Source organism: Bacillus rossius, chromosome 15 (genome assembly GCF_032445375.1).
Source record: "Bacillus rossius redtenbacheri isolate Brsri chromosome 15, Brsri_v3, whole genome shotgun sequence".
NCBI classification, from domain to species: domain Eukaryota; kingdom Metazoa; phylum Arthropoda; class Insecta; order Phasmatodea; family Bacillidae; genus Bacillus; species Bacillus rossius.
The window spans coordinates 35356799-35379387 of record NC_086342.1 but is presented as its reverse complement, the minus strand read 5'-3'; the positions used below and the strand labels follow the sequence as shown (position 1 = coordinate 35379387).

The window sequence follows — 22589 nt, the reverse complement described above, 5'->3', positions numbered from 1 at the left end:
TCCCATCACAAGCTGCTTTGCCTCTATTCGCCAGGCACTGAACTGGCAAGCAGTATTTGCGTGAGGACACCTCTCTGTGGGAACTCCTAGTGGTGACCCTATAATTATATGGTGAACTACAGGTGCACATAAAATAATGTCACAGTTTAATTTAGACTATTTACAACAAATCATGGATCAAATTGAAGGTAAACTGACATAGTTTTTCTTACAAATGTTCAATATGTGCACCTTTGGTTATATGGGACACATCCAACCTAAAGTTCAATTCTTCCCATACTTTGGTTAACACATCCGGATTTATGGAAGCAATAGCCTCTTCAATTCTGTGTCTCAACTCTGGCAAATAATTAGGTGGTGGCAGGACGTACACACACTATTTTATAAAGCAAGAAAGGAAAAGATAGCATGGCGTTATGTCGGGTGAACCTGGAGACCAGTGAAAAAGAGCTCTATCGTCTCGACCATTATGACCAAGCCTACGATCAGGGACTTCGAAGTTCAACTACTCTCGTAAATTGGTATGTGAACCATCACTACTTGTGAACAAATGAATCCGCAAAATTTCCATGAGTATAGTAAAGAAATATGTGCAGCGAATCGTGAATGGTTTGTAAATGGGACCTCACTCCCAGAGCTCTGCGTGCTGTTTGGTGGCCTAGCCAGGTGGCCACTTAAAAGCCAAATTTATTAGTTCATTCACGCTGTAATATGTGACCTTGCTAAAAGTTGTAGGAGGTGTACTTTAAAACCAAATTCATTAGTTCATTCACCCTGTAATGTGTGTTCTTCGTAAAAGTTGTAGGAGGTGTACTTTAAAACCAAATTCATTACTTCTTTCACTATGTAATGTGTATCCTTGCTTAAAGTTGTAGGCGGTTCGCTTTAAAACGTAGTTCAGTAGTCATTGACCCTGTAAATGCTGGAGGAAGGTGTTGTGTCGCCGACGCAGGTCGCGGACATCGAGAGCACCAGCTCGAAGCTGCTGGACGACCTGCCCGGCCACAAGGAGCTGCAGGTGGTGGCGGGAGACCTGCTGAGGGACCTCAAGGAGTTCCACTCCGACCAGTTCGACAGCTGGACCAGGGAGATCGGGATGGCCATACACAACAAGAAACTCAGGTATTGCAGAGTTTGCTGTGCGAATTTACTCTCTCTTTCCAACGCACAATTTCTACCATCAGTGCTGTCCTTGTTTCTATGTGCTCTGTTGCTCAATACACACCATAGAGCACAAACATTTTAGACACAACTTTGTAATGTTATGAAAATTCTTTTAAATGTATCTGAAACATTGTATTTTGTTAAGCAAAATTTTAAAATGGGAATTTTGAAAATAGATTCTCATGTTGCATTTCATCAAAAGCATCATCTGATAATATTATATTTTTATTTCTGAGTAGTCGGAATTACAAATTTGAATACATCATCTTGTTTTCAACTATTTTTTTTGCCAATTTTTTTTTATATAATTAAATATTAAATTTTTTTTGCTCTTTGGAGCATAGCAAATAATGTTATAGACTGCCTTGTTATTAATAGTAATCGACTGTTACAAATAATTCTCCTGTGAAATAATACATGTTTACCCGTAAAGAATGGGATCCCAAACTTTTTGATTATGAGTTTATGAAAAAGACCTTATGGAGTAGAAACTGCTATTGCTTATTTACATTAACTACAAAAATAATTTTTTTTTCTTGTACATTATCTTATTTTGGACCCTTAAGTCCTATATCTGGATTTGAGAAGTTTATTAAAAGTACTCTTTTGGATTTGTATTCAAGATTCGGTTTCGAGAAAATTGTGATTTGACCCTTCAGTAATAGCGTGGTGCAGAATGTAATCCCTGATTTGGCAGGTGAATTATGAAAAAAAAAAAAAAAAAAAAAAAAACAGTTTAAGATAAAAAGGTTTTTATTTTTGGAAATTACATATTTACGCTGTTTTTTTACTTAACTTTTAAGGATAATATCGTCCAAGTGGTGGCCTTGGTAGGTGATGTACGTATTGAGCCGTTCAATAGTTTCATTCTCTTGCCAGAATATCTTACGGAATTCCGTTGATTACGTCCTCAATTGCCTCCATCAGAGCTTCCAGGGTTCGAAGTCAAACTTTGTAAACCCCAGGTTTGAGGTAGTCCCTTTGAAAAAAATCCCTTTCGTCACAACCTACAGGCATAGGTAGATTTCGAAGTATCTATTTATCTTCTGGAAATGATTTGGAAACTTCTATAAACTCTTGGAACATTTTAAGAACTTAATGTACATAACAACCTATATGTTCACCAATATTCAAATAAAGATCAATTTAACATTTTCTCATATTCCATGTAGCGAAAATATTTTAGATAAAATTATAAGATTTACACACAATTTGAATGGATTCGATACTGTACTTACCACGGGAGTTATGATTTATCAGGTAGATTTTAAAGAAACACTACCTATTGTAGTCGTTACCATTGTGCAACTTTTGGAAAATTTTTATATAGTTTTTTGTTTCATGGTCCATAAACCCCAAAACCATAGTCAACTAGATATATATTACAATTTTGAGGATACAATAACTCTCACAATTTTTCACAAATCACTTCCAAGCTGATACATAAAAAGCTAATTCTGGAAAATCTCGGTTGAGTTCGTTAATGGGGAATATCCAACCAAAGGGGTAGAAATGAGGAAGGTTTTATGAAAAACAGAAAAAAAAACTATAATGCCCATAATATGGAAATTATTACTTCCATTTGAATTTATTATAACTCGTAGGAGTAATACCAAAATCTTTTGTCTAAAAAAGTTTTTGATACGACCAACCATAACTGCAGCAATGGTTCGTCTAATCAAAAATTATTTCAGACTAAAGTTTTAGTTAAAAATTGTAAGGTTAATTCCTAATTTGTACGAATTCGATGTTGTGCCTACAAAGGCCCGTGTTTTTTCAACCCCTTGCAGTTATAGTTGGTCGTATCAAAACCTTTTTCAGACAAGTTATACGAGTTATACTAATTATAATACGTTCGAACGGTTGTGGTATTTTTCATATTATGGCAGTTCCAGCAATTTTTCTGTTTTTGAAAAACCCTTCCCCATTTCTACCCCTTTGGTCAGATATTTCCCATTAATGAACTCGACTGAGATTTTCTACTACTAGATTTTATGTATCAGTTTGGAAGTGATTTGTAAAAAATTGTGACAGTTAACATGTCCACAAAATTTTGATATATATATTTTTTGTATTGACGATGGTTTTGGGGTCTATGGATTATGAAAAGAGAAACTATATAAAATTTTTCCAAAAGTCGCACCATGGTAACGGCTACAATAGGTAGTAATTCTTTGAAATCTACCTAAAAGTCACAGGAGAATCCGGGGAGCATTCCCTCGTAAAGAGATCAGGCAGCTGGGAAACATTTCTTGCAAAACTTTGTGTGAATATGGGCAGTATGGGCCGTGGCTCCATCCTATTGAAACCGGAAGACTTCTCTGTCATATTTCCTCTCACACTCTTCCATATTTGGGCGTAAAACGTTTTTACAGCGTCTCACAATAGTGCGCTGAAGTCACAGTCACAGTTGCACCTCTTTCTTAAAAGAAAGGCCTAATTATGCCTGTAGAGGACACAGCTAACTGAACGGTCACTTTCGGGCTGTGAAGTGGTCTTCGGTGCAGTTCACGAGGGTTTGCAATTGACCAGTATCAAAAATTATTTGTTTACTGTACCTCTAAGGTGAAAATGCACTTCATCACTTGTCCACACAATAGCGCCAGGGGGTTCATCTGTTAGGATTGCATTGCAAGCATCTCTACATTTCACAAAGCCTTGTGGGCTCAATTCCTGGGCAATCATGATCTTATAGAGGTGTAACTGAAGGTCTGTGTGTAATATTCGCCATATTCGCCTTATCGCTCTGGATGATATTCCAAGGGCAGTGGTGTGTTTCCGTACAAAACGCGTTGGCGATTGTTCAATAGATGTCCTAACTGCCTCTGTGTTTTCGGGAGTTCTCACACTTTTAGGTCGCCAGGCCAATTTTCTAGGAACTGCAGATCCCGTCGTCCTTACATTACTGATCCATTTCCGAATGGTTTTAGGGTCAGGAACACTGACGTTATGATTTAAATTGAACCGCCTGTGACAAAGGTCCTCCGTATCGCCACTACATTTTCCCCGTTTTTAAAAAAGTTCTCCACAACAAACCCCGTTGCTCACCTGTCCACCGCTTAGTGACTACTGAAAACAGCATTGTTACCCTGACCAAATGTCACCTGTCCGAACACTTCTACTTGCTCTGGAACTAGTGACTGCATTCTGCCCCACTTTGTATAAATTGATAAGTGTTACGTATACATTTTGATGTGTATGTTTTGTTTTTTCCCTGTTTACTTAAGTCTTCAGACTGATGAACCGGTGGTGTACTTCGAGCAAGGCAAGCTGATGCACGTGAACTACAACCCCCGGCTGGTGGGACTGATACGGGAGGTCCGGCAGCTCGCCGTGCTGGGCTACAAGATACCCGTCAAGATACAGGAAACTGCGGACCTGGCCAAGAAGTTCATGAGGCAGGCCAAGGCTTTGGAGCAGGTAAGCGTGATGGTAGTAAACAATAAACAATAAGTAGGGCAAATAGACATCCTCTTGGAAAGTATTTAAAAAAACATTGGAATTTTCCAAAAAAGTTTTTTTCCTGCAGCAGAATACATTCAAAACCAGTTTTAACACCTTTGTGAAGAGCACTTTTTTTTTTGGTAGATAAGAAACAGCGACTGACGACCACCATCCACCCCTAACCGCTCAAGAATAGTAACTGTAGACGTCAACGTTTGTGTGTCAGCTCCATTAATTATCCTATTTTCCTACCTGACGATACAAATGTCAGCTCATGTGATGAAGGCAAAAAAAAAAAAATTGGTGCCTTTTACACATGCACGCAGGCATTGGACAAAAACATGCTAAACTTTTACAACACAGTGCAAGGTGAGCAATATTTAGCAAACATTTTGACTTGATATTTTTACATAATGAACAAAATAAATATTGATACAGCATTAGACAGTTTGGTGATGATATTTAGCTGTCACAGTCTGAATGCTTGCTGAAGCACTGGTAAAAAATGTCGCACCTTATCGTGAACAGAGTGCACATACTTTTTTTCCTATATATTCAGGGTGTCAACAGACCCTGGAAAACCTGGAAAACCTAGAAAAATCAGGGAATTTTTTAAAAAGTCAGGGAATTTTGGTTTGGTAGGTTGTAGTTGGCAATACGCTTTTTGTTTATTGAACAGCTTGCATTGACGTAGCATCGAGTGTATCCCCTCCCATTTTTATTTTTTGAATGGCAAATAACGAACAGTTCCCACGTACATTTTCTTTTATTTACCATCGGATTCGGAAGTGGCGTCAAATCACGTGATACAAACTGGTTCAAGCTGGTCTGTTATCCTGCTGATGTACGTACTGCAGCATGTGCTTCCCACGCTCGGATTATACCAACAGGTGCATTTAATGCCCTCACCGTAAACTGGGCATTTTTGTTAGCTTTGAAAATACATATCACAGACACTTTTGGTGAAGATTCGCCATCGTTGCTAAAAATTGGTAGCTGTGGGCTTCATACGGTCCATGGTGCTTTAAAAATTGGAATTTCTGCTACACAATGGGACGTTGTTAGTTTTTTGAGGCACAGTTACTATTTGTTTAAGCATGTACCTGCAAGGAGGGCAAATTACATTAGAATAACTAGATCACAAAGCTTTTTCCTAAGAAATTTTGTGCAATCAGATGGAATACTGTAGTTGCTGAGCATGCCATGAAAACGTTACCCCACCTAAAGAAATTTGTTAGTAAAGTTTCTATTTCATCTGTGTCTTTCAGTGTAGTGAAAAGTGCTCTTGAAGATAATCTCCTAGAAGTAAAATTGACATTCTTCCACTCTTTGGCATTAGAGCTGGAATTGTTTCTCACAATGTTCCAAAGTGAAGCACCCATGGCACCTTTTCTCTATGATTCAATGGTAGACATTTTATTATCTTTGGCAGGAAAGTTTTTGAAACCAGAGGTACTGAAGAGCTTTAGGGAGAAACTCAATGTATCTCGATTGGATGTAGATAACCAGGAAAATCTATTGACTGCTAACAATATCAAGTTGGGTTATGCAGCACGCCATGCCTTCAAGAAAGAGAAAGTACCAGAAAAGACTGTCCTGTTACTGAAAAATGATGTTAGGACTTGTCTAAAGGTTATGTATGGTAAAAAAACTTAAAGACAAAGTCCCCTGAAGTACAAACTTACCAAGGGAATTTCCTGCTGATGGCCGTCTGTGGCTTTAAATTTGGGTGTGAGGAAACAGCGTGTGAAGTACAATTTAGAATGTCGTCTTCAAAACAGGTGGCTATCAGGACAAGAAGCTGATAACATTGAGTGATCATATCAGTTGGTATGTTCCTCGCAAGATTCTGAAGCACTGTTCTCGTCTTTTTCTCGAGAAGACTTGTGGATGCTCATTCTTAAAGCACATACAGTAGCTGCCAAAACAGGCCTTCTAAAGTTTGTGAAGATGATGTTGGTACTTTCCCATGGAAATGCATCATTGGAAAGAGGATTTTCAGTGAATTATAATCTGCTGACTGAAAACTTGCAGGAAGAAATAATGTTCACACAAAGACTGATGTATGACTTTGTTCAACGTTCTGGAGGTGTAGAGCATGTTGATATCACCAAGTCCATGTTACAGTATGTAAGAAATGCTAGTTGTAGACGTAAGGAAGCCCTGCAAACAAAACAAAAAGAAAAGGAAGCTACAGAGAAGAAGAAGGCAGAAAAAAGAAGAGTTGAAGAGGAGATCAAAACATTGCATTTGAAGAAGGCTCGAGTGTTGGATTTGGCTCATTCTGAAGCAAATGCAATAGACCCAAAAGTTGAGTCACTGCAAAATTGATGGGAGCTTTCTTTTTACTGATGTTTTTTTTTGCAAAAGTAAGTGTGTGAAATATTTGTAGCAGCATGTTTTATTTGCCATCAATGAGTCACTTTGGCCACGTCTGGAAGAAGGTAATTTTTTTACTAATTTAAGTGAGTTGAAATACTTTGAAACCGTACTGTTATGCAGTTTTTTCAGTTTCGTGGAATGTCGTAATTGAGTTAAAGAAAACCTGGAAAAATTCAGTTTTAGACCTGGAAAACCTGGAAAAATCAGGGAATTTCATTTACTAGATCTAGTAGACACCCTGACATTGGTTTGATAAAATGAAACTCATTAATATTGGAAGCTATACTTACTTTAGTCTTCAGGGTGGCCAGCCAACCGGGAAATCGGGAAATACGGGAAATAGCCAGGATTTCTTAAAAAAACCAGGAATACATGGAATCAACCAGGAATTTTTATTAGAACCGGGAATTTTTTTTATGAAGTAACGATCGCAAAAACATACGGCTGTTAAATGAGCACGTTCACCACCCGTCGAAGCACGACAATATGCTCGTGAGCTATATTTTGTGAAAGTTTATTTGTTCATATTGCATTTAAAAACTTTTGTAGTACGTAAGAAACCGTTAACAATTCAGACTTCCATACTTATTATGTTTCTGTATTCAAAAGCAACAGCATTTTGGCTGAAAATGTTGTTGTAGGGTGGTAGTAATTTCTCGCACGGCATGTTGGTAGCACTAGTTTTGTATGTATATTTCTTTTTACTTTGCGCTCATGTTGTTGCGTCACGGTATCACGGATACTTTTCTCGAGTTTTTTTAAAAGTTTAGTTGTGCGGGCAGGGCCGCAACTAGGGGGGAGCAAGCGGGGCATACGCCCTGGGCGCAAAGCTGTGGGGGCGCCGAAATTGCTTGCATTGTAATTCCTACTACAACTGGTAATTAGTAAAAAGTTTTTTAACTTGCATGCCAGGAATGTGCTGATTTACAATATAACGTCTCAACATATTGAATGAACAAGTCTAGTGATTATACGGACTACTTTATGGACATAGTGGGTTCATGCATGGAAGGTACAGTAGCACAGACACTGTTACATGTAGGTATGGAAAATGCTTAAATAGCACCATTTTTCCGTGGGAGGGCCCCCGGACCCCCGCTTTATTGGTGTAGTATGTGCAAAAAAAAAGGGGGGGGGGGGGGCGCATGAATCCATTCATGCCCCGGGTGCCAGAGACTCTAGTTGCGGCCCTGTGTGTGGGACGTTGTTTTGAATTTTTTAATCTAACATGTAATTGGCGCAGACTATCAAAATGTCAACGAGTTCGGTCACCACATACAATGACAAATATACGGAAGAGTTTGAATGGGTGGAGAAAGATCCAAAGTGCAGGACAAACGCTATTTGCAATTTGTATAATGTTAAAATCAATATCGGTAGCATGGATGGGAAGAACAGCATTAGCCAGCCACGCAAGAGGGGCAAAACACGTGCGTTTGGTGTCAAGTAATTTTTGTGACGTGAGATTATAAATTTTTTTGTTGGTGGTAGGTTTTGTTTTAAGCAAGTTCATTGATTTAATTTTTAAGCCTATAGTTAAGTTGTCTATTGTTTAACGCCAATAAAACATCATATTGTGTGTGCTTTGTGTAACAAAAATACAAATTGTATGCAAATATTGATAAAAACAACCCTTGAAAAAACCTGGAAATAACCAGGAATTTTATTATCCCAGAAGAGTGGCCACCCTGGTCTTGAATCTTTCATTTTATCATCTACAGAATAATTTTTATGCTTCTGCGACCCAGCAATATGAAAACATGATAATATTCAGACAATGTTTTATTAATTAATTAATTAATTAATTTATAAATTGTGACATGTCTACCCACAGCATGTAGTCAAAGTGGTAGGCACCATACATAAAAAACAAACAAGGACAAAAAAATTTGGCAAAACACAGGTACATAAATAAAACAAATCACATAAAAACATAGACAAAAAATACACATGATATACAGTAAAACAAAAAAAAAACAAAAAAAAATTAAATCAAGCAAATAACTAATGAGACCTAATTCATTGCAATACAATACTTTTACACATCTAACAACTATAAAGATATATAGGACATTACTCAAGAAATAATGAAAAGATAACTTGATGTTATGTTAAAAATTAAAATTTAATCAATTGATTAAAATCTAAAATAGATTATTGTTGGCATGTAATAAACGAACATTGACTTTTTTTTTCTAATATTGGAAAAATACTATCAATATTGTTTAAATTATTTACTAATCTATATAAAATATTAATTTTCTAATACAACACAAGATAGGATGATAGCATTTATTAAATGTAAGGAAGGGCGTAAGCGACCAAGAATTTTGGAGGAAAATCTTGCTGCTGCAGTTGAAATTTCTTCCACACACCAGCCACAAGCTACAGCCTCTCGATAGGTGTGTTTTTGGGCCTCTGATGAAATATTACAATCAGTCTTGCAACAACTGGATGTTGAATAATCCAGGGAAACCAATATCCATCTATGAAATTGCCCAGATGTTAGGAGAAGCATATCCCAAAGTATTTACACCATCCAACATTCAGTCTGGATTTAGAGTTTCTGGATTGTGGCCTGTAAATTCAGACATTTTCCGAGATAATGAATATCTGAGTTCATACGTAACAGACAGACCAGATCCATCAAAGACACAGAGTGAGACACATGTTGACAAGACAACACCCTCAACATCAGTTCCTGTATTGCATTCTACTTCTGAATTAGATTCGGCTACTTTTGAAAATAATTTGACAAATCCATGGGAGCATTCTTTCAGAGGGCCTACCGTAAGCAAACTGGCGCAGTCATCAGATAGTCCTACTCTAAATTTGTCGGTCTCATATCAAAATGAAAAGCTTGTGGTATAAGACAAAAATATGAAGATGAAAGCACAAACAACCACATCAGATACACAACTACAACTAAATATATGTGAGCAGCAGTCTGATTTAAGTAGCCCTACAGTACAAACACAGAAACCAATGACTTCAACAATGAACGATGAGATTCGGCCATATTCAAGTGAAATAGAGTTGGTATCCGAAAAGACAAAATGTGTTCCTACAAGTACGCCCTCAGTAGCACTATTGAACGATCATGCATACAAAAAATTAAGATCAGATGAAAACGTAAGTCTGCACTCAACAAAATTATCTGAATCTCTCCTACAAAAATTACGGCCATATCCTAAAGCTGAGCCAAGGAAGTCTAGTACCGTTGGTCGTAAGCCAGGAAGAGCCAGAGTTTTGACTGATTCCCCAGAAGAAGAAAAAACATTGAAGTTGCGAGTATGAAAGAAAAAGGTTAATAGACCTAAGATATGGTTGAAACGAGGACCCGTAACAACATCTGCACCAACTTTGCGACATCATTGCAACTCTACTACAAAGAAAAGAAAAACCAAACCTCTTCCTGTGTCAAGTTCTGATGACGACTATGCTTCTCTATTATCCAGTGAAGAAAGTGTCACAAGCATTGGCGACTTCATCCGGTAGTACCAAAACGAGGAAGAATCCTTGAAGAAAGATACATTTCTAGAGGATAACGCACCAATCCACAAGGACAAATGGGTGCTTGTTAAATTTTCAACAAAAAAGACCCTGAAGCATTATGTTGGTATAATCATAGGTGTTGAAGATGACCGCCATACCGTCAAATTCACTAGAAGGGTAAAAAAACACTTCCACGTTTGTTTGGCCTGAAGAACTAAATGTGTGTGAAGTAGCAACCAGTGATATTGTTGTTATACTTCCAAATCCAGCGAATGGCAGACGAGGACGACTTTCATTTCCGATTTCGTTTACTGGATTCAGTGTATATTAACTCTTACAAAACATTCATAGTTTTAGAAATTGTTGTGTTCAGTTAGGACATAAACAAAGTGTTTAAATTTTTTTTTTAATATTATCGCAAGATGCAGAAATATGTTAAGACTTAAATCACTTTCTTTTATTTATTAGTACTCTTATTTATGCATGTTTTTATTGGTACAAAAGTATATTTAACATAAAATATTGTTTTTGCTATGAAGCTAACATGTGGCTCAAGGTACATGTGATACTGACCCAAAGTACACATCCATGTTGTACCTTGGGTCACATGCAACAACATTTTAAAACAACCAATTTTTTGTTCAAATATATAACTATCATCGTCAAATACTTCGTGTGGGCTACCCAATGTACTTTGTATAATGACGAAAATATGATTTTAAAATTAAAAATTACACTTTTTACTATTGTTCAAAAATATCCTGCCCAAGGTACAAGGGTCTCCCCTATACTGGATAACAATTTTGACATTTTTTTCTCTCTTAATAGAACAATCATTAAAAAATTTGAAAAGGATGAATTGCATTATATTTCTGTTGATATTCATGGTTAGTTAGTCTGTACCATTACAAACACCATAAAATCTTGGCTCTACATAACGTTTGGTTCCTATTGTTCACCTTAAAGGACCCTGCCTACCTGGGCATGTATGCGGTGTCCAGAACTTCATACGAAACCATGTGATTACCGCTCAAGTTATCTAAGTGGTGTCTGTCCACGAAAAGTCTTTAAGACTATGCTGAGGGCGGATGGGTAGTTCTGTATCCATATTTTGTTTTAAGCATTATATTTGGAAGAGTGTTAATGGCTTAAATGTGTGTTTTCAGAATAATCTTTAGGAAAGAAACACCCCGGGGGGGAGGGAGAAATTTTTTTGTCAACATACAAGTTAAGAAAAAGAAGTTCACTGAAAACATGAGATTATGGAAAACAACCCCTATTTTAATTTCCTGCTGTACAGAGCAGTATGTTGGACTTCCTAGATGAAATTTTGAACACTTGACGTTAAAGATGAAAACAACACTACTTACTACATCTGACTGTAGCAAAATAATTAATTGAATACATGCTATTTTGAAACACTACTTTCCTCCTGCTCCCCCTTTGCTCGTTATTTCTCCTCCATGTAATGTTATGGCTACCACTCAGATTTCATAGTTGGCCTATGCACGATGATATACAGGATAATTATAAAGTCCGTGAAACATTTAAAAAAATTGGTACAGTGAAATGGCTAAGAATTATGTAACAAATTATATACCACGTGAAAGAAAAACTCTCAAAGTTTTTTTTTCACTAGTTATAAATGTTCTGTGTGTCCACCTTGCGTCACACGACACACATCTAATCGATAGTCCAATTCTGCCCATACCCGACCCAGGAATATCAGGAGTGATGGTGAGAGCAGCTGCTACAATGCGGTGTCTCAATTCGTCAAGGTTCTGTGGTAGAGTTAGAACATAAACACTATCCTTGATGTATCCCCACAAGAAAAAATCGCAAGGTGTCAAGTCCGGTGATCGTGGTGGCCACGGGAGTAGCACTTGGTCAGCGGCCGTCCCACGGCCCATCCAGCCATGTGGCAACGTCTTATTCAGATAATCTCGTACCACATTGTGGTAATGAGGTGGAGCACCATCTTGTTGAAAGATGAAGTCCCTGCTATCAGCTTCAAGTTGTGGCATAAGCCACAATTGCAGCATGTTGAGGTAGGTGATACCAGTGACAGTTCTCTCAGCGAAGAAGAAGGGGCCATAAACTGTCTTGTTTGACATGGCTCAGAACACGTTAACTTTTGGCGAATCTCGGACGTGTTCGAGAGTTGCATGTGGATTCTCTGTCCCCCATATGCGTGTGTATTGTCGGTTGACTCTTCCTGAGAGATGAAAAGTGGCTTCGTCACTGAAGATTAATTTGCTTGCAAAGTCATCGTCTTCAAGACTGCATGGCAATGCAGAACTGCAGTCGGAGCAATTTGTCATCGTGGCTGATGGCTTGCAGAAGCTGCAATTTGTACGGCTTCACTCTTAATCGCTTACAAAGAATTTTCCACACTGTTGGCTGAGGGATGTTCAATTCTGCACTAGCCCGATAAGTTGACTTCTTGGGACTCCGCACCATCACGTCCCGTACACAATCCACTGTCTGTTGTGACACGCCTGGCCGACCCGACCGTTTTGCATCGCACAAACAGCCGTCTTCCTTGAATTTCTTGTACCACTTCATTATGCTATTGTAAACTGGTGGTGTTTTGTTAAACTTGCCACGGAAAGCACTTTGGACACTCACTACCGATTCGCTACGGGCGTATTCAAGCACACAAAAGGCTTTCTCTGCCTGGTTCGCAGCCATTTTTAGCAACTACGTGCACTAGCGCCCCTGTCGGTTGTATTTTAAAATAGCTTTTTGGCCCTACATTCAAAAAAACTTTGAGAGTTGTTCTTTCACGCTGTATATAATTTGTTACGTTATTCTTTTCCATTTCCCTGTACCGATTTTATGAAATGTTTCACGGACTTTATAATTATCCTGTATAAGACTGCACACGAGTGCACAGTCTTGCGCCTAGAGGCTATACTACGCTAGAAACACTACTACTAGGCAGGCCAGTGCATGCCGGTGAGTGTTACTGCGCCCCGCAGGTCGCCAACTTCCACAACACGATCGGGGACCGCATGATCCCCTCGCAGCGCCCGATGATGCTGAAGGCTGCGCTGGAGCTGGCGCAGCTGGTGCAAGAGCAGAACAGCGTGACGTGGAGCGACACGGCCGCGGTCGACCGCTACATCTCCAAGCTGCAGGCGCTGGTTGAGCGGCTGTGCCGGGAGAACAACAAGCTCAACGCCTACCACGCTCAGATCAGGGACAAGGTGGACTCTTACAGGCGCCCCATCGCCCACTCAGTTATTCATAGTTGTATGGTGGTTGTTATTACTATTATTATTATTATTATTATTATTATTATTATTATTATTATTGACGTGATAACGTCTTATAAATCGATGAACGCTGGCTGCACGCACGAAAAATTTTCACGTTCCGCCTGAGCCAAGCGTGCAAGAACCGGCCAACCACCGTGCTAGAAAATATTCTATAATATCAAACAGGTTAAGGCGGGCTTTTAAACTAATTGTTCGTGATTATATTTAAACAAATTATTTAAATTAAATTTGAAAAAACTGTAAATAATATTTGAAAATTAAAAAGTATGCAATTTTTCATTAATGTTTTCTTATGACGTTATCACGTAAAATTATTGTCCGTAAACCGACTTTACAGACAACCCCCTATAATAATAATAATAATAATAATAATAATAATAATAATAATAATAATAATAATAATAATAATGATAATAATAGTTGTTGTTTATTTATATTTGTAACATGCCACCAACAGTTTGGAAACTTTTGGGGTGGGCACGACGTACACAAATACACAAAGGACGATGTAGGCACTACCAGCAGGCAGGCTACACTTGCAGGTAGGCACTACCAACACCTAACAGGGACAACACTACGTGCAGGTGTGCACTACTTAGTGCAGGGACTATAATAGACAGGACAGTCACTTCAGGACAAAATAAAAGCATCAAGGACAAGTAAGTACAAATACATATGGTGAACATAGGATTACATGATTAAAAATATAAAACAACCAAATAAATAAGCTTAGCAACATATAATCAACAAGATTTATGGACAAGTGATTGTTTTGAAGTTAGAAAAAACATTAAAGATATCAAGTTTGTTTTTGTTTTTTTGTAATAATTGATTTAATAGTTGGCTTGTTATCTAATAATGTTAGATTATTACGAAGCCAAAATCAGCAATCTTGCATTTCTTACATTAGTAACATTTTTTTTTTATTAATGATGGCACATGTTACAAAAACACAAAAAATTTGCAGATTTAATTTTATAATTAGTTTTGTACTAGACATGCTTATTGGCTTATTGCTAATGATTTTACTGTAACAGTGCATCAGGTTTCAATCAAAATGAGAATATTTTTATTTATTTATTTCATTTAAAACTGTGACATGCCCACCGTCAGTCGTTAGACTTGAATGGTGGGCAAGACAAACACAAGGTTATCACTGCAAACATATGGACTCCCACCCCTGTCGGCACTATAGAAGGTAAGAACCGCAAATGGCCAACACACAAACATATTAGCGGTGACAACACATACAACAAACACAACAATTACAATAATACCACAAACATTATTAAGTACATACAACACAAAATAATAAACAAAAAAAAAGAGAACAAATCTTTGTTATAACTATTTAATAAGTTATTAACTAAGGCATTTATTATATTGCATGACTTCAAAATTACAAATTTCAATTTATTCATCTGATAGAATTACAAATCTAATTTATTGGAATTATAAGTCAGTCTATAGATAGGGTTGTTTTTATTATTAATTGTGCGTAAAGTAGATCTTAAACAACTGTTGATTTGAGGTAGTACTCTCAAGCCAGGATTTTCAAGGATAAACTTACCTGGAATTTATAGAGTTGTAGCAATTTTGAATAAAGAGTTTATCATTATAGTCTATACGAACTGAGAGAGGTGTAACGATAGACTAAGAATATCTCTTTATATTAATTTGTTACATTCCAGTTGGCCCGGAAATACAACCCAGGAAAATAACAAGACACTTTAATCACTTGAAAAGTTTAAGTTTATATACAAAGATTTTGAAGTTTGGTATTTTAAGTTCGTATAGTTGCCAACATCGAAGATAAATTATTCCCTTGGGTATTATGTACAGTAGACGCAACATAACTCCGAGCCTGGGTGACGGTTAGAAAATGGATGTGTGTATGTGAGTCACGACATTGGGGAAGGCAGACGTGGCGCGGCATCGAGCGATAATGCGTAACCTGATAACCGGGGCTACACGCTACTGCACAGAGTGAAAACGTAGTCCTTCGGTGAAATCCCACGAATACGTTCGTTAACACATCCGTGGTACTTACTAAACGTTTTCATTTACAGTTTGGATCTGAGGTTTGTGTGCATGTAGTGTATTACTTTAGTTCAGAGCCAGTGTTATATATGTAGTGCAGTACTTCAGTAATGCCTCCAGTGTTGTCAAAAGTTAAGAGTAAAAAACTGCACTCGCAGGCGCGGGAAATCGTCTATAACGTTCTGCAGTTTATGGAAAATGAAGCGCGATTGCAGGAACCCTCCATTTCACCAGAGAAAGCACAGCTGAGAACAGCTAAGGCGACGGGTGTGTCTCGCACGACTGTACAAACAATTAAAAGGGAGGCTAAAGGGAATGAAGCTGGTGAAGGAACATCTTCCGAGATGCCCAACAAGAAGCGAAAGAAAACGTAAACACGAACTGGACACCTTTGATGAAGCTGTGATACGACGTACTGTGTACAATTTTTACTTACTTGAAAAACGTGTGCCGACTGTCAAAACTGTACGACTTAAACTAAAGAATGACATAAATTACCAAGGTAGCAATACAACCTTAAGGACGACTTTGAAGAAGCTAAGATTCAGGTGGCAGAAAACCAAATCGCAGTGCTTACTTTTAATAGAAAAATCAGATATTCGGCAAAAACGTATAGAATATCTCAAGAGTATGCGTCAATATAGAAACTATGAACGCACAATTATATACATGGATGAATCGTACATATTGTCGTCTCATGTAAAAAATGTCCTCAAATGGTTTACTAGTACCTGTTGCGAAAGGTCAAAGATTAATAATGATTCCCGCAGGTGGCGAAAAAGGTTTTATCCCAAATGCTCTTGCAATGTGGAAGTCGCACCAAGCAACAGGGGATTATCACAAAAACATGAATAAAGATAATTATGAAAACTGGCTCACCGAACAATTAATACCAAATCTTCCACCAAACAGTGTTGTTGTGATAAATAATGCTCCCTATCACAATGTAAAAATTAATAAAACGCCTACCTCCAGCTCAACAAAATTGGAAATGCAGCAGTGGTTAAGTAAGGAGAATATTTCCTTTACTAGCGACATGCTCAAACCAAACTTGTATAACCTCATAAAGAAGCACAAACCTTCGCAAGTGCAGTACTAGGCAGACAGACTATTGGTAAATAGTGGTCACACAGTACTTCGTCTGCCCCCTTATCATCCGGATTTGAATCCGATAGAAAGCATATGGGCTAAAGTTAAAGGAGAAGTCGCTTCAAGAAATATTACTTGCAATTTGGCAAATGTAAAAAAATTTGCGAGGAGATATTCAACCGAATGGGTCCATAAGATTGGATACCGATTTGCAATCACGTCAAGACACTCGAGAACGAATACTGGGATAAGGATGTGCGTTTTGACATTGAAATTGATAAAGTGATTGTTCAGTTAGGTGATGCCAACAGTGACAGCAGTGACGTATACACATCAGACTCTTCGGATGGAACAGTCAGTGGCGTTGAAGAACTGAGATAGTGCTTGGAACATCAGTGGTAAGTGGTCAATGTTTTCTGCTTTTCCCTACCTGCTGTGCAAGGTCGCCGTATTTGCTTATACCCCCTCCTCATCCACCCGACCCCCCACACGTGTTGCAGTCCCTACTCCTCATGTGTGTTGTAGCTCAAGCTCGGAGTTATATTGCGCCTAGTGTAGTTGCATTAAAAACAAAGAGAGTTCAAGGCAGTCTTTTATTATTCCTGAAAAAACAAAAACCAAAAACAAATAGTAAATTATAACTTACATAACAGGTCCAGATGATAAACCAGCAGAACATATCCCTGGGCCAATGTCAACGCCTGTGATCAAATTTTAAGTTAAAAGTCCAAAAAATAATAAAAAACATTACATTTTGTTCTGGTCCTGACCATCAGGCTCGCGGTTGCACATAGTGGCGAAGGAGTGACAGCTAACTTCCACCATGCAGTTACCTTCCTTTACAAAGCTAGAAATAAAGGGAGGCATCCCTGTCAGCCAACTGACCAGTCACAACACAGTATTCAGTACCTGACCATACAGGGAAAAATACTGGAAAAATGTTTTTCTCTGAAAGTCTGGGAAAACACATCACACCACCTCAAGGCTTTCTTTGGTTGGCTGGCAAGACATTGCCCAGCAAAATTTCCACTCTATTGCTGCACAGTCATCCGCCCAAATGCTGGGTTTTCCCTACAACGCACTAACTTGAGGCATGAAAAATAAGTTGCTAGACACAGTGTGTCGCACCCGTCTTCCTTCCTTTTGAAACCTTCTAGAATGTTCTAGAATGTTAGTCTTATTGCCCATAGTGTGCTTTATAATTGTAGAAACGTAATTAATAGACTGACCAAACAAATACAGTGAAAAAGGTAATAAAAAATACTACTTTAAGCTTTATGAAAAACATAACTCAAATGAAAAATAATCACTATTAAAGCACAAACAAAATACTTGAAATGCCTATGCATAATAAAAGAAACATGAGTACAAAATAATTATGAAACATTTAGAAAACATGAGCATAAACTATTCTCATTCAAAGTATTATTGATAGTAGGGGGCAGGAATCCTGCAATGTTACATAATTTCCCCCCCCCCCCCCCCCCCTCTTACATTATGATTGAATTTGAAAAATTGAATCAAAAAGTACACAAAAAGGAAAAAAAAAAGAATCTTGAAAAATACCATAGAATTGCAAATGTTAACGTCTTATCACGCAGTACACCCGGTGGTTCAACAACTTCAGATGTCTTGTAGGTAGAAACTATTCTAAGTGCTTGACTATAGGATAAATCACCATCTTTATTTATCTTAGATGGTTAGTTTCAATCAATAATGTTTTCAAGATCACATTTGCATTCTTCAAATATTCAATTTTATTACAAAGTGATTTAACTAAGTTAATTAGTTATTCAGTGTGTTATTCTGACTTAGGTGCAACTTGTAGAGATTATCCATGTTACCTGAATCTTTAGAGATTGATTTCTTATGAGCGCGAAAAATTGTCAGATATGCGTCTTGAGTTAAATCAGAAATAGAATCATTCTGGGGTACTGGAAACCCCACAAAATCTTGTAGGTGAATCAGTGAAGAGTTAATTGTGAAAGATACAATATTCCGTAAGGCAGATGATGAACATCCATATAGCAAAATGGAGAGAGTGCACGCGACACGTTTGTCGGCCACAAGCAGCCAGCCGCTAACTGCGAAATAAGTATTAAGAAATATTTTAGTTTCAGATTTGTTGAATTATACACTTTTTTTTAAATGAATAACGACAATACATAAAAATAAAAAAAATTACCTCTAAATCTCCTGTTTAGAAAACTAAATTGTCCTAAAAATAAAACCATATAATCTTGTCCCTAGCAATGGTGTACAGGGTTTGTGTAAAAAAGTATCAGGAAAATTTTGAGAAAAATATATTTCTTTGAGATATTGCTACAATTCCTCAACAGTCTTCGTTGCCCTATGCATGACGAGAACCTCGTGCTTAGAAACGATACTGTGCTACAAGCATCTGTGAGCATCGCACCTATCATCCCGTCTCACTAAACAGATACGCCCATGGCTAGGTGAACCCTTTTGTTTAGAAGGTTTGAGGATTTGATTGGCCCGTCTCCACTTGAAGTTCCGCCGCAGTGGCGTGGACAGCTCCCTGGCATACCTGGGCAGGACTCTTCACTTGGAGGTGTTCTCATGTGGATGTTCTCGCTGCAGGTTGTGCAGCTGATGGACACGGACCTGCTACGCCATCAGCAGCAGTGGAAGGACATCCTGAAGGACATCCGCGCCATCATGAGCCAGGTCGAGAGCCAGGTAGTGTTCCTGTTCCTCTCGCTCGCTTCCTTTGAGGACGCCGCGGTTTCGCTTTGCTCTGGCCTGCCACCTATGTCATCCAGGTTATCAAAATACAGTAAAATAAAAAAAAGAGAGTAATATACATGCAACCATTACAAAGAGGTGTAAAAAAAAAACCCGGCAATGCATTTTCTTAAACCAGTAAATTTTAAGTTTTAAAATGTTTTGTTGAAGTACATAAAATAGAATATTATTAATAGTTTATATCATTATCATTGATTGTGTGTGAATAATGTTGCAGTCCAAATGAACAGCTTATTTCAGAAAGGGACCTGAGTCACTATTTTGGTGATTTTGCGTTAGGAACAGATGTTTGTTCTCCTAATAAAGACGCACTTTCTAGTGCAGTAAGGAACCCTGTGCCATGTATATGCACTGCTTAATAGAGGTTTCTGAAACTAAATGTATTGCAGAAAAGTACCTCAGTCATTGACTCTGGTACTTTTCTGCAATACACTTTGTTTATACTGAATCTTCCAACAATACAATCATCGTTGATGTTGGTTACACTGCTCCTGTCCATTTTCGCTCCCATTTTGTTTATTTGACGTTTATTTTTCTCTAATGGTTATGGAAAGCAAGTTGGTCAGTGTGTTGCGGTCTTAATAGCTTTTATAATGAATTCTAGTATTGATTCGTTACCACAGAAACGTAAGAAAGGGATTAGACATCCTGAATGCTATAAGAGGAATATTATAAAATCTAAAAAGGTTCATGGACAAGTGTACACAGATTATGGAGGAAAAACAAAACGAGCAAAGCGAGTTCGATCACCTTGCAGGTAAGACCATGAATACTTATTCGTTAAATAATGGTTATCAGTATCTCTGAGAAGCATTTCTTTGACTAATTACTACAGAGAAATCCATTTATTAAAATTTCAAATTTTGTAATTTAAGGAAAAATGTGTGGGGAGAGTAGTTATTAACTTTTATACTCCTTTCTAAGGTACAAAACAAATTGCGTAAATAAGAGAAAAGGATAAATGAAGGCAACAATGACATCTCTTTTTTTCATCAGTCAATAATATAATTATTTTCAGTCGGTTAATTCTTTGTTTTTAAATTGTTGTAATTAATAAATGGCAGCATAAAAAATTGTAATTTCGTCAATGTAATTTATGAGTCTTACTGCATTGCAGTCTGTGAAATATAAGCTGTTAATGTAAAATAATAAACAAATCCTATTAATTTATTTTCAGATGCCAAAGAAAATGTTGCGAGAAATTTGAAGTTGACAAAGCAACTATTTTTGACATACTGTACGGGATGGAAACAAAAGATGAACAAGACCATCTTCAAAGAATTATCCATGTTGAAGAGATTAAAAAACATTGTCCACGAAAAGAAGATTACGTACTAAAGGATAGTGTTTCGTACTGAAACTGTTACCAGATAACATGAAAGTCAAAAACGATAGCCGGACGTCCGATGACGCCGGTACCAGACGAACCACTGAGTCTTTCCTGATGGCCACCAGGATCGCTTGAGTTAATGGCAGCAAAATGGTGCCATATTTGAATTTTGAAGCGTCCAACACTTGGATTAGTTAACATAAATCTAGGGTAAGCACTATTTACAAATCCAACATACCGCCCACCAAAATGCATATTTTAAACATTTATTGGGTGGGCAACGGGCACAGCTTCACCACAGGCCGTAGAAAGGTGCCTTGTTGGGTCTTCACCTCAGCCACTCTCACGACACCATCTGAGCCAGGAAAAGTCTTCACAATACGGCCTAACTTCCAGCACAGTGGTGGTAGATTCGGATCTTTGATGAGAACCAAGGTGCCAACACTGAGGATGTCTTGGTCAGTTAGGCTCTTGGGTCGTTGCTGCAGCTGTTGTAGATAATCCTGGTGCCAGCGCTTCCAGAATGACTGATGCGCTTGCTGGATGAGTTGCCATCGAGACAAACAATTTAGCTTGAGGTGGGACAAATCTGGTTCGGGCACTAGTGCAGGAGGCCCCAAGACTAGAAAATGACTGGGTGTCAGAGCAGCCATGTCGTTTGGATTATTTGAGAGAGCACACAGAGGCCGTGAGTTGAGAATGGCCTCCACTTGTGTCATGAGAGTGTATAATTCCTCATAAGTGAGTACCTGAGCACCTACACTCTTTATGAGGAGAGACTTCACAGACTTTACACCTGCCTCCCACAGGCCTCCAAAATGTGGTGCTGATGGGGGATTGAAATGCCAGGTAACTTGGTGTTCAACCAGCGACTGAGCAAAGGAGTCATGTGTATCCTTGCTTGACATGAAGGCTCTTAGTCTAGTCAACAAGCGACTGGCACCGACAAAGTTAGTCCCGCAATCGCTGTGAAGGTCAGAGCATCGCCCCCGACGAGACAAGAAACGGCGAAAGGCAGCTATGAAAGCATCTGTCGTCAGATCAGAGGCCAGCTCCAAGTGGATTGCCTTGGTGGCAAAGCATACAAACAGGCACAAGTAGGCATCCTGGATGCGGGCCTTCCGCAGTCGGGACATGGTGATTTTAAAGGGTCCAGCATAGTCGACTCCTGTCTTCAGAAATGGCTTGGCTTGTGTGACACGGTCGACTGGAAGATTACCCATGGGTGGGTTTCGAGGCACAGGGCGAACTCGAAAGCATAAAGTACACTTCTTCAGCCGTTGACGAATGAGACCCCGAGCACCTACAATCCAGAAGTCACGTTGCACAGCAGACTGTAGTATGGTGGGACCACAATGCATCAGATGGATGTGAAGGTGGTCAATTACAAGGTCTGTCAATCTGTGGTGTTTGGGCAGTAGAATTGGATGTCGTTGGTTGTAAGCCAAGTCTGATAGTTCCAACCTTCCGCCCACCCTGAGGATGCCAGCAGGATCCAAGAAGGGAGACAGCTTGAAGAGTGGACCCCGATATGGTTGGTTAGCTTGCAGAGCTTTGATATCAGATGCGAATGCTGAAGCCTGGGCGAAACGAACCCA

The 22589-nt window shown here is 38.4% G+C and overlaps 1 protein-coding gene across 1 annotated transcript in view; it reads left to right on the top strand.

Annotated features, from left to right (window-relative positions):
* The window catches only part of LOC134539674 (cytoplasmic dynein 2 heavy chain 1), a 446052-nt gene that overhangs the window by 67287 nt on the left and 356176 nt on the right, over positions 1-22589 (top strand). The window contains exons 13-16 of the mRNA XM_063381862.1: positions 953-1122; positions 4392-4584; positions 13467-13694; positions 19497-19595. Coding sequence (XP_063237932.1) covers positions 953-1122; positions 4392-4584; positions 13467-13694; positions 19497-19595 — 690 coding nt within the window. The remainder of the gene's footprint in view (positions 1-952; positions 1123-4391; positions 4585-13466; positions 13695-19496; positions 19596-22589) is intronic.